The 15,126-nt window shown below is 41.9% G+C and overlaps 1 protein-coding gene across 1 annotated transcript in view; it reads left to right on the top strand.

The window, feature by feature from the left end:
- Positions 1-15,126, top strand: part of LOC139217451 (zinc finger protein 385A-like) — a 28,305-nt gene that overhangs the window by 8,115 nt on the left and 5,064 nt on the right. Inside the window, exons 2-3 of the mRNA XM_070848751.1 lie at positions 6,901-7,046; positions 12,019-12,129. Of these exons, the coding sequence (XP_070704852.1) occupies positions 6,901-7,046; positions 12,019-12,129 (257 nt within the window). The remainder of the gene's footprint in view (positions 1-6,900; positions 7,047-12,018; positions 12,130-15,126) is intronic.

Below are 15,126 nucleotides of genomic sequence, written 5' to 3' on the forward strand. Positions count from 1 at the left end.
ACTGCTCCCGAAATACAGCCTGTAATTTCTGCATCTGTGGAACAAAACAATATGCTAGATGTAGTTCAGCTGCATACATCCTTCTCTAGTTCTATTTAGATTTTTCTGTTTACTGAAGATCATGTATTCATTGCCTTTGTGTGTTCTCTGCTGTATAAAATCAGAAGGAGATGCACCTGGCTTCTGTATGTCTGCGGCCACTGTTGTGTACACGTGTTTACCCTTTTGTAGGTGCCTTTGTGCGCTTGCTTGTGTACTTTACACGCTCAGGTTTCTGTTGGCCAGTATCTGCAGTGTGTTCTTCCAGCTCCCAGCAGGTGTGTAAATGGTTTGACAAACAGAATAATAATGTGGGCCAGGGCTGCAGGTCATGTTGACATGGTGGATCTCTTAATGGGCCTTACTTTACTCTGCATGGTTTCATAGCGGTAGCACTCCCTGTTTGTCTCAAACTGTGCTACATCATGACCGCAGTGTAATGACAAAGAAAGTTGGTGTCAGGTTCAAGATGTTCCAACACCTCCCTAAAGAGCTGAAACCTGTGAAGAGCTACAGATGTTATTGAGTCTCTTTATGGAACAAAACTCTGCTAAAACTCGCTATAACTGTTTCATAAATTCACTGTTAAAATCAAATCATTACTGTCTATCATCCTTTTTTGTGACTTACGGGGTAGGTCCAATATTTATGAACTTAGGTGTTAGCCTTTATATTTTTGTCTGTTGTAACCATTGCTTATAACATTTTACTCACCAACTTTGTATATTTTTGAATTTGTATATTTAGGAAACAAGCAAGAGCGATGTTTTTTGAGGCAAGAAAAGCCAGATCCTGCAGCTTCCCTAAAAACTTCACTTACAGAAACACCTGTCTCTGAGGGTGTTTAAACACAACAGGAGGCACCATTTAGCTTTGTATAGCCTAGAAATATTTAAAGTAATGGAAATTAGTAAGAACAGGGTGTTGACAGACGCAATGTCTCTCTCTGCTGTTTGAACTGCAGCAAAGATGCATCAGCATCAGTTGAAAAAAGTTAAAAGATATAATCCGCTGTACGTCCATGCCGCCTAAGTATTTTGTGAGACAACTTGGGTTAAAATCAGCACTTTCTTTAGTCCTTTTTTGTTTGGGGAGCTTCGTTGTCATTCTAATTATTATAAACACCTTGTTAGAATTACAGAACCTGAACCACTTCCATATGCAAAATTTGTTGCTCTAAAAAGTCACTTGATTTCCTCCTTTCTTCCTATCGTAATTACTAAGGCCTCTAGAGGGCTCTGTCATTTGAATGTAAACTGATGTCATTTTGGGGAGGACAGTTTCAAAATGTTTCAACTAAAGCAAAAAATGTGCACTCATCCCAAGGCTTTGTGAGCGAGCTCAATAAGTGTACAGAGATGGGAGGAAAAAGGAGAGAATCTTGAAGAAAATAGCAGAAAGAAAAGGAGTTCCTGGTGTGTTTTGAGATCAGTCAGAATCTGAACTAAACACAACACACATACACACACATGGTCAGAGTGCATATGTTGTCAACTTGTTACAACTAATGTCTTCAGGTAGCACATGGTGAAAATAAACTCAGACTGGCAGTCAAAATAAAGTGAATAATGCAAGGTAAAATTTCCCTTCTGTTACATAAGTCCAAAGAAAGCTTCTGGAAACCCAGAACTATCACTGCTTTTGTTCCCACTTACCCCATGCTGAAAAAAGCGAAAATATTTGTTGAAAACCAACTTCAGCTCGTCTCATATGATGCAAACATTCAGTGCATGCACTAAAAAATGCTGCATTCTCACCCAGAACCAAACAAACAGCACACAACACAGAGTGCAGCACACACACATTAGAAATAGACCATACGTGACCTGTACTCAGAACTCCATGTCTCAGGATTTGTCTATATGCCTGAAACAAGGCATGACATGCAGACAACCTACGGGGAGGGCAACAAAATAACCCAAAATTGCTCATGCGCATATGACATTTTGCATGTGACAGCCAAAGGTTAACCCTCACAAGCAGCTGTGCCGACTGGACTGCTTTCACCACTTTAAAAATGGGACCATGAGATTTTTAACACGTGCCGTCCAGTGTGTCATATTCTGTTTCTTCAGTTAACAGAAGGCATCTCATCTGTACATTAACCTGCGGGTTAACATGGCTCTGTACCTCCTCTGGTCACCTTGGACTCACCTCAAAACATGCGGCTCCCTCCCCCTCCTTGATGCTTTCCTTCTCTTTCCACCCCATCTCCCCTCCGCGTCCAGACCTCTTTTCCTCGCTCAATCGACTCCATCCACTCAGCCCCGCTGCCATTATTTTCTACCAAACTCCTCTTTGCTCATCATCTCCAGTTCCTTTCCAATCAGGGGATTTTTTTTTACTTCTTTACGTTTCATAATCCAACCCTACGGAACGAAGGACAGAATTCCTAATGAGAAATTGTTCGCAGGTAAAAGTCCAAACAAAGCAGTGTACTACCATTATTATATAATTGTTTTAATATTAATAAGGATAGCGTAGACTAGATACACACACGCACACACACACACACACTAACACATACATTTCCAGTGAAAGAGGACTTCTGAGAGGTGGCATTTAAGCCTGGCCACTGGGGCGCAGAGCATCTATCATTAAAACAAAGTGCAGACTGAAATCAGCTGTGTTCTCCTTCACCAGCACTCAGCTCTCCTCTTCACCGTGTCCTTTTTCACCATCCAGATCTCACACAGACAAACACAACATTAATCAGAGTTGAGCCTATAAGTTACCCCTTTCACAGAATCATTCATTCAGACTACAAAGGTTTGTGTGTGGTGTGTGTGTGTGTGTGTGTGTGTGTTGTCGCCTGTCCCTTGCTTATGTTGAAATAGCCGCCTTTGACTTGAGGGTAAGCTGAGCTGCAGTAAATTGGATTTCATGCTCAGTCCTTCACAGTAGCAGTATGCGACACTAAGACAGAGCCATCTTCCCCCTGCAATCATGGCGAAGTTAGCACCCTGTTTCTTCAAAGGTTAGCCCCTCTGACGCCGTTGCATTACATTCACGTCACATGACAGAGACAGCTGAGGTAACAAATCATTTAAAGTGTTTATTTTGCAGGGAACTGGTTATAATGTTCTCTAATGTCAAAATACGGCAGCTCAGCAATCCTGCCACAAACCAACAAATAGCAGTCATAAATCATTTGAAGTGATGGATGAACATCAACATACTAATGGCCACCAAATGTTGGATCAACTGTTTTTCACACTGCCTCCTATATAAAACCTGGGGGAAAGACAAACAAGGACACAGTGGATCCTGTGGTTCTCGGGTTAACAGACCCACTGCCACCACAGAGTCGTCCCTCTCTGCTGCAGTGACAGCGGCGGGGTTTTGTCAGGGGAGGCTGGCTAATCTGCCACAGAAGCTCATTTCAAAGTCTTCTGTGCACAGCAGCCCATTTAGATGCAGATGTGAGGCGGCTGGCATCGTGTGCCAAGCCTCTTGAGTGAAGAGCTGAGGGCCTGGAACTAAAGGTGGCTGCATTTCTTTCTTTTCTTTTTTTTTAAAATGTATTTCTCTTTTTTTGGGTAGGACCCTGCAGTGCTTCTGCCTCTCATCAAACTTCATTCTGTTAGACAGCATGTCATCCAGTCTCCTGTCGCCGTCCCTCCAGGTCCCATCACGGAGGCAGGCGGCGAATACAGAGAGGCTCCGGCTACGTCACTGACATTGACATTACCTCTGTGATCATTAAACCTAAATTGGCTAAATGAATTGCCAATCTGAGAGGGCTTAGTCACAGCATATTGGTGTGTGCATGCCTCTGTGTGTACACGTCGAGGTTTGTGAAGCGACTGTGATGATAAGATTCTGTCTCTGGTTGTCTGTTTTTCTTTTTTTCCCACTCTGCGTCTCTTCATTTCTGTCCAACTACCTCTCTCTCACAATCTACACAAAAATTCAATAAGCTATTACACAGACATTGATCTTTTTCTCGCCCAAACATTTGCATTAGAAAAAAAGGCAGTAAGATGAGGGGCTGGGTGAGACAGCGCTGTCTGTTCATTTTAGTGGAGAGAAGGAGCAATAGACGGTGAGGCCTGGATTTATAGAGTTTGGCAGCACTTTAACACTTTAACGCTCCTCAGAATGTGTCCAATCAATGCGCTCCCTCCCTGCGTGGTCGCTGTTGAAGAGATGTGGCACTCACTTATCTGATGTCATTGTAAATCACTCAGGAGGAGGGTAGGTCAGGGGATGCTGCTGCCACACTCACACCACATCGAGCTGCTGTGGGATGGTGCAGAATGTGACCCTGAAAACACTGTGTGCCAACATTAAATACATCACTCCATTGTGAGTGTCTGCAAGTAACAGCAGACATGCTTTGACCTTTAAATTGTAATGTGGCGTAAAATGAGCTGCAGATTTACCAGAAGCGTGTCAGGAATATACTTCACTAAGCAAAGAGGAAACACAATGATGATACGTCTGAGCCAGCCCATAAAGCTGAAACATTACTGTCCCTCTATATGCTTTGTTAACCACATGTTTAATTGCAATAATTTGCCAACAATTTTTTACTCCGTTTCTGGTTTTTGACACAGCAATTAGAGAAAGAATTTCAAGACAGGAATCCACAGAATTAAGTATGTTAAATCTGGTGATCTGGTGATGGTGTTCTTCCTCAACAAATCCCACTCGAGGCCCAAACCATGAATGAAAGTATCTGTGTACCTTAAGCCTGATATTTCTTATTTCTGTGCCTTAGAGCTCCACTGTTGTTCAAAAACACATCAATGTGCCACATCATTGCACTGAATGACATGTTCCTCTCAACAAATGTGTGTTGATCCATGACATAATGTAGTCCCCCAAAAATGTGGGGGATAGACAGCCTTTTAACATGAAAGTATAAATCTATGACCTGATTTTAAACATTTATGGTGAACCAATGAGCTTGTGGCTGAGAACCACTGAGAGGCTGGGGAGGTTTAAAAGACTAATATAATAGTTTTTCATGAGATTGGTTGTCTTCTCATCCCACGACATCAAACATATAAGATACCACTATCATTATACTTTGTTATTTTAAATTCTAAACACAGAATTAAAAATATAATTTTAAACATGTATGATCATTCGAGGATAGACCCAGCTAGCTTTTGCACCCAAAACATATTTTTATCTTGCTATTGCTTACATTCAATCCTTCATAACTTCTGGTGTTGAGCGTTCACTCATCCCTACATGTTTATATGTTGGTGTGAACTAAGGTGTGTTATTACTGCTGTTTTGTCACTCTGCACAAATCTTGCTGTGCCTGGTTTGGAGAGGTGATAATGGCCGTCATGTGAGCTGTGGGTTTCGTGGCGTGGCTGAAGGACATTTAAACTGTGACCTCCACTTTAATATCTTATTTCCCTTCCCTTCTTAACTCCCTCCTTCTCATGCAGCATATGCAAAAGCAGCCACACACCAATGACAATAGATACAGCTGAGCTTCAGCTGCCAAAGACTCCCGAGCACCGAAACGGTCTGGGAGAGGAATGCCAGAAGGAGAGACTTTCCCCTCCATCTATTTCTGATTCTGACAGCACATTCTTCACGTCTACCCTGCTGTCAGTGAAAGGAGCCTCCTCTGCCGTTACCAAAATAGGCTTTTCTTCCCCTTCATTTTGACAAGTGACCAGTTTTTCTTTTCAAATGTAACAAAATTGTTCAATAGTCACCACAAAGCAGTGACAATAAAGGATGACGATCGCATATAATCTCAGAGGAAAAGATTATACAAATTCTCTCTGCATAGGCCTGAAGCACCCTGCTGGTTTTACACTAAAGAGAGGAATAACTACGGGAAGCAGACGGCATGGAGAGCAAAACAGAAAGAGGATGAGGAGAAGGAGGGGAACAAAACAGCTAGAAGGACTGGTGCTAGAGTGAGGGTATGAGGGATACAGAGGCAGGCAGACAGAATAAGGGACCATGAAATGGGGATAGAAAACTATGCTTGGTGAGAGAGAGACAGAGGCAGGAACGGAGAAAAGGCGGATATCTGCAGCACCCCAGCTGCGAGGCTTAAGGAGCTTAGCCCTCCTGCCCATCACAGAAGTCTCCTCAAGTGCAGGCATTCACTGCTGCTGAGCTACTACTGAGAGAAAAGTGAGCAGGAGAAGAAGAGGTGTGGGTGGGTAGTGGGGCTCAACATGGGAAAATGACGCAGGAGGTGAGGGTTTAGATTCAGAAATTTTATATATATATATATATATACACACACACACACACATATATACATATACATATATACATATATATATATATATATATATATATACACACATATATACATACTTGTGTGTGTGCGTGTGTGTGTGTATATATATATATATACACACACACATATATAACAGAGAAGGAACCTATTTTACAGTAGTTATTTTCTCTGATATGATGCTTAGCTTCAAAGACGTAGGTTGACACCCTTATTTTCTTTCTTGCTGAGAGTTAGGTGAGAAGATCAATACCACTTAGCATTAAGAGTGGAAACAGTTAGAAACAGCTAGCCTGGCTCTGGCTAAAGGTAACAAAATCCACCTTGCAGCACCTCTAAAGTTCACTGATTAACATGTTATTTTTGGCTCCAAACTAAGCTAACCAGCTGCTGTCCTAGGCTTCACATTTACATGAGACCTAGATCGATATTCTCATCTTTCTCTCAGAAAAAAAAGTATTTCCCAAAATGTAAAATTCCCAAAACTATTCCCTTAAGAAAATATTTAATAAAATGCACCACTTAGTGCAATGAGTTTGGTTTGTGATTCTGTACATTATCGGGTATATTATTTATCGTAATTTATGTTTTTTTCCAGTTTTTAAACTCTAATTTCCCTGCTTCTGCATCTACCACAGGAAGTGTAAACCGACCGGGGCCGGTCCCTGCCTTCCTCAGGAGCCCGCCTGTCCTCCCATCCCCACTGGACATGAAGCCCTTCCTCCAGTTCCCCCTGGAGTCACCTCACCCGGCCAGCATCGGCCTCTTCCACAACTTTAATACAGTGAGTACTCACAAGCATACCTTCATGCAAGTATGAACACACAAGTGCACACATGGTGTCTGGGATTTCTTATCATTTTGTTGGAGAACAGAAGACAGAGCCGGTATTCAGTTGTGGTTTTGGAGCGTTGAGTCCAGGGTGAGGGGAGGTGATAAAATGCTGAGGATTTATATTGTATAATCCAAAATGATAAGGTGACAGCTGTTTACTTTTGATTCAGCAGAGTGAGTTTCAGCATAATTGAGAAAATGCCCAGGCGAGTGTTTTACTGCAATAAAATGAGTTACAGCTAATCAATTGTATAAGAGGCACAGGCTGTGTTCTCTACAGTCAGCATTTTCTGAGGCTCCTTCTCATTTCCAGATTGGGTTTCATGTGAAGGTCAGCGTGGCGACAAACAGGGATGCACGTGCACCACACACACATATATCATCGCCAAGCTCATCTTTATGCACCCCGGCAAAATGACCCCTCCGCAGGTTAATGATTCATCCTGCTTCAGCGAGGACATTAAGTGTGGCTACTAATGCCAAAACACATCAATCTAAATTGCTCTCTGTCCTCATAGTTGAATTTAAACAATTCTATAAGACTGCTGTCATCCCGTCAGAGGGCTGCAGCTCAGTGTGAGTCTTTATTCAAAGTAGGACGATCGGCATGCTTGTCTTCAGAGGAAGCAGGGAGTATAAGCATGGATGGATTACTGAATGGGTCTGCCAGCTACACAAGCCCAAGGGCCCAAGGGTCAACAGGCCTCTGCACCAGAACATCTGTGTGAAGGGACAAGTAATATTTGTTGTTGGAAATTCAATCAAATGTTAACAGAGAAATGCAAAATGGCCACAAAGAGACTGAAAACAACTACAGTGGGACACAAAATGACCACAAAGAGACGGAAATTGCAAAGTGGTGCGAAGTAATTACACATAGATGCAAAATGACAACAAAGAGACACCAAACAACCACAAAGAGACTGAAATCATCTGCAATGAGACATAAAACAATGACATAGAGACAAAAAAAAAAGATTTCCAACAAATCTCTGGGTCGCTCTAGTTCACCTGCGAAATTTTACTGAAAGAGACACAAAACAACATCTTTCACTATTGGTGTCTTTCTCCTATGTAGGTGGTCCGGGGGGGCTTTTACATGTCTGTGCCCAGGGGACCATTGTCTCATAATCCATCCATGATTGTAAGGACACAGAAGAGGGCGAACTGACAAAAGCACTTCATTACGGTGTTTATTGTTTTGAACATTGTTATGTTCCAGGTTGGGTGGTAACTTTTTGTGGAGCAGGGAGTACTGTGTGTTATCTAGACAGCTCATATCAGGCCTGACTCACCAGGATTACAGGTAATTTCCAGACACTTAAGATTCTCAGGAGTATACTGCAAGTCTCATTGTCTTGTGTTGAGATATAAGCTGCACTGTGATGCAGGGTGTGTGCAGAGGGAGAGAATGAGCCTCCATCACTGTTGCTGATTTGTAACACTCCAGGGGAAAATAATTTTCTTCTAAGGTTAAAGTTTAATGTACATGTTATTTTTCTTTGCGTCACTTACTCAGAAATATTACTCTAAAGCTAGAATTCCTTAGATTGTCATTATATCAAAGCACATTTCGGTACTATTTATGGTCATTCTTCTCAGGAGCACTCATTTCATTTATTTGTACTCTGTAGTTGCCTCTCTAAAAAGAAGTTTTTAGAGTTGCTATCCCACACAGAATGGATTCACATATTGGACATGAAGACACCATTCGATCATGACTTCATTGTTACCATGTCAGATGAAACTGTTGACTGTAATTTTGTATTTCTTCATTATTCAGATTGCATTCATATCTGTAATAATACATTTATTTAACAATTATAACTGTACTGTCAGCTGTTTTCTGTGTGGGACGGTATGTTAGTTTGCCAGAAACAATCAGCAGCGAGCAGCATATCTGTCCCACAATTTTTTCCGCTGACACAGAAACTGTAGGAGTGCTTGCTGGGAGCAGGTAACAATTTTCATGTCAAGTGAAAAAATATATCAATTTAAAAGCTAATAAATCTGCACTAACAAGAGCCTGTATATAGCTGCGTGGATCTCATCTTTTCTTGTTGCCATTTTCTTGGTGACTGGTTCAGTTCTTCCTGTAACTAGGTGAACAGCCGTCAAAAAGAGTGCAGCAGCAGGTTTAAAGGTGTGGAACCAGGCTGTTGTCGTCATTCATTTTCTTTATAAAACAACTTGAAGCCATGAATCAAGCAGATAAATAATTACAGATACAGATAGATTAGTTGCTCTTCTTGTCGAGGTGGTCAATGACTATATCAAACAGAACTACTGTAACACTAATACACATTAGTTGCTATCTTTAAGTGGAAGTATCGCCAAATCAACCAAAACTGAAATAGTATGGACTGTAATTTCAAAAATGTGAAATAAACACAAAAATGTGGAACGATGTCAGGCCTTACATTGTATTAGAGATTGGATATTTAAGAAGGGAGCCGCAAATAAACTATAAACTCAGATAAACACATGACACATAGTGTAGGTTTCTGGTATAACAAAAGTGCCATTGTTTGAGGGAAGAGAGAGTGAAAGAGGAGACAGAAAGTGGACTAATAGGTTAATGAGGTTATAACAGAAGATGGACAGATGTATTGAAAGAGATCTCGACAAGAACAGGTGGTAAAAGAATGGCAGCAAAAGTTGCACACAGTGACGGGAGACGGGGAGAGAGAGCAACTTGGTAAACAACACCAACAATAAGAGACAGGCATGGCAGTGGGTTTTTGTTTTTGTCTACCTTGTTGGCACCGACACATAGAACTAGAAAAGTGAACTCGGTACAGTGCAGACAATATCTGCTATGCCTACCCAACTGCAGAAAGCACCACTATGGTAAACACTCTCTGATGGGGGAATAGACTTCAACTAAACACCTGTTGACACCGGCTCTCTTACAGTCAAGATGGCAGCGAGGATAATGGAACCGGGGATTTATTCATGTCATATCTTGCATAGCTTTAGTGGATCATAACATATTGAGTGTGGAATTAATCTGCAGATGCTCCAGTTCAAAACAAGACCACACTTTTCTATGGATGTCAGTTTCTGAGCCATGACAAAGGCCAAAATGTGGCCCACTACAGATTAGGTGAGGCTTGTTTTTGGCCTTTAGCTCTGTGATGTCAAACTGAAGCAGCTGTTGACGGCTTTCAGCCCAATACCACCCTTTAAGAGGACTGACGAGTCAGCAGACGGTATAAAACAGTCAATGTAATAGATTATTCAAAATTTCAGAATCACTGCAACTATGAGAGGTTGTTCAGCAGAGAGGCATAAACGTGCACAAAAAATATTTGGCTGATCGGTCCAGTAGAGTGCGAGATTAGCTGCTGATAGACAGATACCCACACGCATGCACGCACACACAAACGCACGATCCCCTCCAGGCTTACACCTGGTGGAGATAACAGTGCGCTCACACACACACACACTCACAACACGCAAGCTGTCATGCTTCCACCCACGCACAATGGTGGTGCAGAGATAAATGTACAGATGTAAACAAACAAATCTGGAGGTGTTGTAGGTCTCCAGATGAAAAACACTACACAAAAGAGAGTTGAACTGGAGACACGAGTTAGAGACAGGGGCAAAAAAAGAAAAAACAGGCTAAAGTCTATAAATATTCCTAACAATGCATTCAAACAGGGTTTAAGTTTTCAGACCAATTACACCATTTCCCCTGGTGCATGGAGCTTGAGAGTGTAAACAGTCTCTCATTTGGCAGCATACGCTCGCAGTCTGAGCAGGAGATGAGAGGCTGAGTAAAACCGCAGTGTACTTTTGGCTGCTTAATGAGGGCAACACCCAACGCTGTGGTTGTTGAACCCTGCCAGAGGGTCAGAGAGCTCACACGAGTCCACTTGAGTCGTCTAAACATCAGCGTGTAAACATTTCATGAGAGTATGACGTGGCACATATCTGTGCCTGATTTGAGAATGACAAGCTTGGTATGTAATTTTAAAAATAAGTTACAGGCCAATGTTTTTAATTAGAAACTTTGAAATGCTATCACATTGTTTATACACATTTCTATTATTCTTGTACCATTTTAGTCTGACTAAACATTTTAACTACTGTTTGTTTTCTGATATATCCTTCTTAACTATTTCAATTCATTGTTTTAATTATATTATGCAATACACTTAATAGGATGAACTGAGCCGCATATGTAGAATGACAGTAGACATGTTAGAAGTCCAATACTCAGTTGTTGTTTTTTTAACTTAGCCAACAACATATTTTTATGCAAACCCAGACTTGTCTATATTCTACTTGATACATTTAACTGCTTTGCAGTTTCAAAATGTTACAATATTTTTACTGCCCAGTGTACTGATGATTTAAAATGTGAAATTAAATTTCCCTGCAGCCAAATACAATTGCTTTTCTCACTCTAAAGACCTACTGTCCCCTCAGCAATCATTAAGGTGAATCTTATCTAAAATACATTTGATCTCCTATTAAGGAATCTCTCTTGTTTCATGTAATGCTCCCGTATGATGTTTTGAAAAGCAGAGGTTTTGTAGCATAAAAACAAAGTACACATTTTTGGAGATAGGGAGTCTGTAATTAGGCCCTTCTAACCCCGGCATGAATTAAAGTGTTTGAACGGCACCCAAGAACTCAGGCACAGACAGCAGCACCAGCTGCTGCTGAGAAAACACACACCCTCCTGTCCACATCAGTCACTGCTCACTCTTCAATTCGCTTTTTTTTTTATCTTGCAGTTTTCTCCCCCTTCAGCGGCTCCCCCTGTCATTCATCTGTACTTTTTCTTTAACACTTTTCTCTCTCATCCACATTCACTGAACTGCAGTTAGCAGAAACACAGAAACAATGTCCCCTGGGCTCCTCCTGTGTTGCTGAATCTTTGATGTGACCTCTGGCTTGTCTCTCGTCAGATGGATCCAGTCCAGAAAGCTGTGATGACGCACACGTTCGGCCCACCTATGGTGAAGACAAAGCGGCCAATCATCTCCTGCAACGTCTGCCAAATACGCTTCAACTCAGAGGTATGGCACCTTGAATAGTTCAAATGAAGGATTTGCCAATATTCACAATAACCTTCTAAATAACTAACTGCCACCCTAAAACAGTGACTGTCCAATCATGGCTTAACAGCTGTAACTAGTTACAGAGGGCCTGTCAAAGCAGTGTGCACTGGGCAGAGTAGCACTTTGCATCTAAAGAGTTTGGAGGGTTCTGTCTCTCTTTTATAGCCTTTGAGTAAGAAATCATGTCTGTCTGCTGCAAATGTTAGCCCGCCCACTTAACTAGCTTACTACTGACAGCACTAACAAACTCCTCATTAACTAGCTACTAAGTTTGAAGGGTTCCAGGCTACATTAAAAAAAGCCTCAGTCACAAGTAACACATCCACTACGTAGTATTTCAACATTATGAAAGCTGGTCCTGGATGCTGCTATGTCAAAGTCATGACGTCCTCGTCCTAAAGGCCTTTATCCTTGTAATGTTGAAGGGGAAAGCGTGTGACTTTAAAATATGTAGGCTAATCAGCCAACCAGGGTTATGTCTGTATAAAATAACATCATTTTTCCTCATCATACATATAATATCTTTACCTCTATGTTTTCTATATGGATGATAATAATAAGAAGAATATTTGTGCTTTCTCTATTATTTCATTGAACAGACATAAGCCCAATGAGAGAATGTATTAGAGTGACTATTCTAGGTTTCATACTCTTCACAGTCTACAGTCTGCATCTTTTCAGATGGGGATCACTCAGGAGTATCTTGATGCGAGTGTGTCAATTTGGGGGTCCTTGACACCAAAAAGGTTGCTCTAAGCACATTAATTTTGACCTAAAATGTTTGTTGGCTGGACCCAAAGTTAGTTGGTGATTGACTGTACAGCTGGAGCAGGTGAGAACTTGTTTCACAGTTTCTCAGCTCCAATTTTAGCCTGCTCAGGAGGGAGAGTGGGTGGAGGAAGAGAGAGGAAAAACCCTTGCTTGATTTATTCTGTGACAAATAGGAAAGACAGCAAGCAAATTCAGAAAATTTGCAGAACCTTTTTTTGGTCTGTGTGTACAGACATTTAGTTGGGCTGAACTGTATGTCGGGCTTGTAAAACATATTTCAGGTGTCGATAGTAAGCCTGTGAGTATATCGAGTGGTTTTTAACTCCAATCTGATGAGGATTTAATGGAGGAGTGTGAGACGTGTGAGGTTGAACTACTGCTAACAGAAGCTTGTCCTCAAACCCACCTTAAAGCTGATCGGGCACATTTTTTGCATTTCACTCTTGACAGACGGCGCTATGCTAACATGAGGCAGAAGGACTGAAATAAAAGAGGCCAGGAGTGATGAAACTCTAGAGGAATGACTTGAGTGTCCCCATTAAAAAGGCAGTAGCGTTAACTGAAGTCGAAAAGCAAATAACTCATAATGTGGACATCCAAAACCCAGCTATTGGATGACCCCATGTTTTAAGTGTCAACTACTTTTACAGTGTGTGTGTTTCTAAGAACATGTGCAGTGGAAATATTTTGATGGTCTGAGTCTTCCTTTGCATAACACCATGGCTGAATTTCAGTGATGTGGATTCAGCAACATTGAAAGGGTTGTTACAGATGGAAAAATCTTGGTGTTTATGACCTACACTGTAACCTCTAACCTAAACATGACTAGAAATCATACAAAAGCCTGACATACATGCCGGGCTAAAAATATAAATGCATTCCAGTGATGAAGCGCTAAACGCTTGTACTCCAAATGCAGTGGTGCGTAAAGGACACAGGCGAGGAGGGAGTCATGTGAAACTTGTGTAGCAGCCCTCTTCTCTCTGCGAGGGGCCGCTTAATTATATCTCCCCTGCTCAGACCTGCATGTTTTCACATGATCTACATGAGAGTAGGGGCCTCTATTTACTACAGGATTCACATTTACACACTGTATGTATATAAATAAGACTGTGCAAGAATACAAATCTCTGTGTGTATGAGGGTGTCTAACATGTGTCACGCCTGTGTCATGTGGAGCAATGTCTAGTGCTGAGCCACCTGTTTGTCCTGCCTGCTGTTTCACTTGTGAGCCGCGGTGTGCATCTGCTCTGCTGCAGTTCTACGGCATATTCCACAGTAACCTGAGAGACTGGGAGCTTCAAGCACGGCGGACATTCTTTAATAATGAAGGAATACTCTGCTTACAGTACAGCGCTTGGCTTACTGGGCTACGCTGCAGCTCAAATGCAGACAAACACTCATTATTTTTCATCAAGTCCTCTTAAGGTCATACGGCACCAAAGTACATTAATTATACCAGTGTTTTCTTTGGGAGTTCTTGGGTACTTACACAAAGTGAAAGAGGCAGATTGATTGATTGTGGCCATTCAGGAGCAGGTGCTTCTCACTGCTACCACACTGCAGCCACACATGTTGTAATTATAACATTGCAATTCATTTCAGGCCACAGAGGACAGATTAGCCTGCCAGTGTTCAGCTCAGCTCTGCTGCAAGGCTGACGTCACACCATGCTGCATTAGCCACCGTCACCACTGCAGTACCATACTGGACAACTCTCTCTCTCTTTCTGTCTCTCTCTTCTTGTTCTTCTCAGGCCCACACCAAACCTCGTTTCATTCACATCCCCCGTCTGCTCGGCAAGTCAGTCTGCTCATCATTTTCCTCGTCAGTTGTCATGTTTCTGCTTCTCCCTCAGTGGGGTATACTGTATCATCTGTCCCCTCTCCCTCTCTCCACCTCTCCAGCTTCTTCCCACCCCCTCTTCCTGTCGCTGCTGCCAGTGCTCAGTACAGCAGATTTGGCTGCTAGACCCGCTCTCTCTGCTTTCTGTGCCTTTGTCGCTTTATAGATAAAACATCAAAGCACATCCTGCTTAGAGAGAAAAAGGATTTCAGGGACATTCACTTGCTCTCATTTTCTCCCTCTTAAATCCCATCTCTGCTTCTTCATTCATCTTAATCCCAATTTCCATAGGCTCTTTCGTAGCTTCTCAGTCCATTTCACCTACTATGCCAAACATCA

This window comes from Pempheris klunzingeri, chromosome 2 (genome assembly GCF_042242105.1).
Source record: "Pempheris klunzingeri isolate RE-2024b chromosome 2, fPemKlu1.hap1, whole genome shotgun sequence".
In the NCBI taxonomy this organism is placed as follows: Eukaryota; Metazoa; Chordata; class Actinopteri; order Acropomatiformes; family Pempheridae; genus Pempheris; species Pempheris klunzingeri.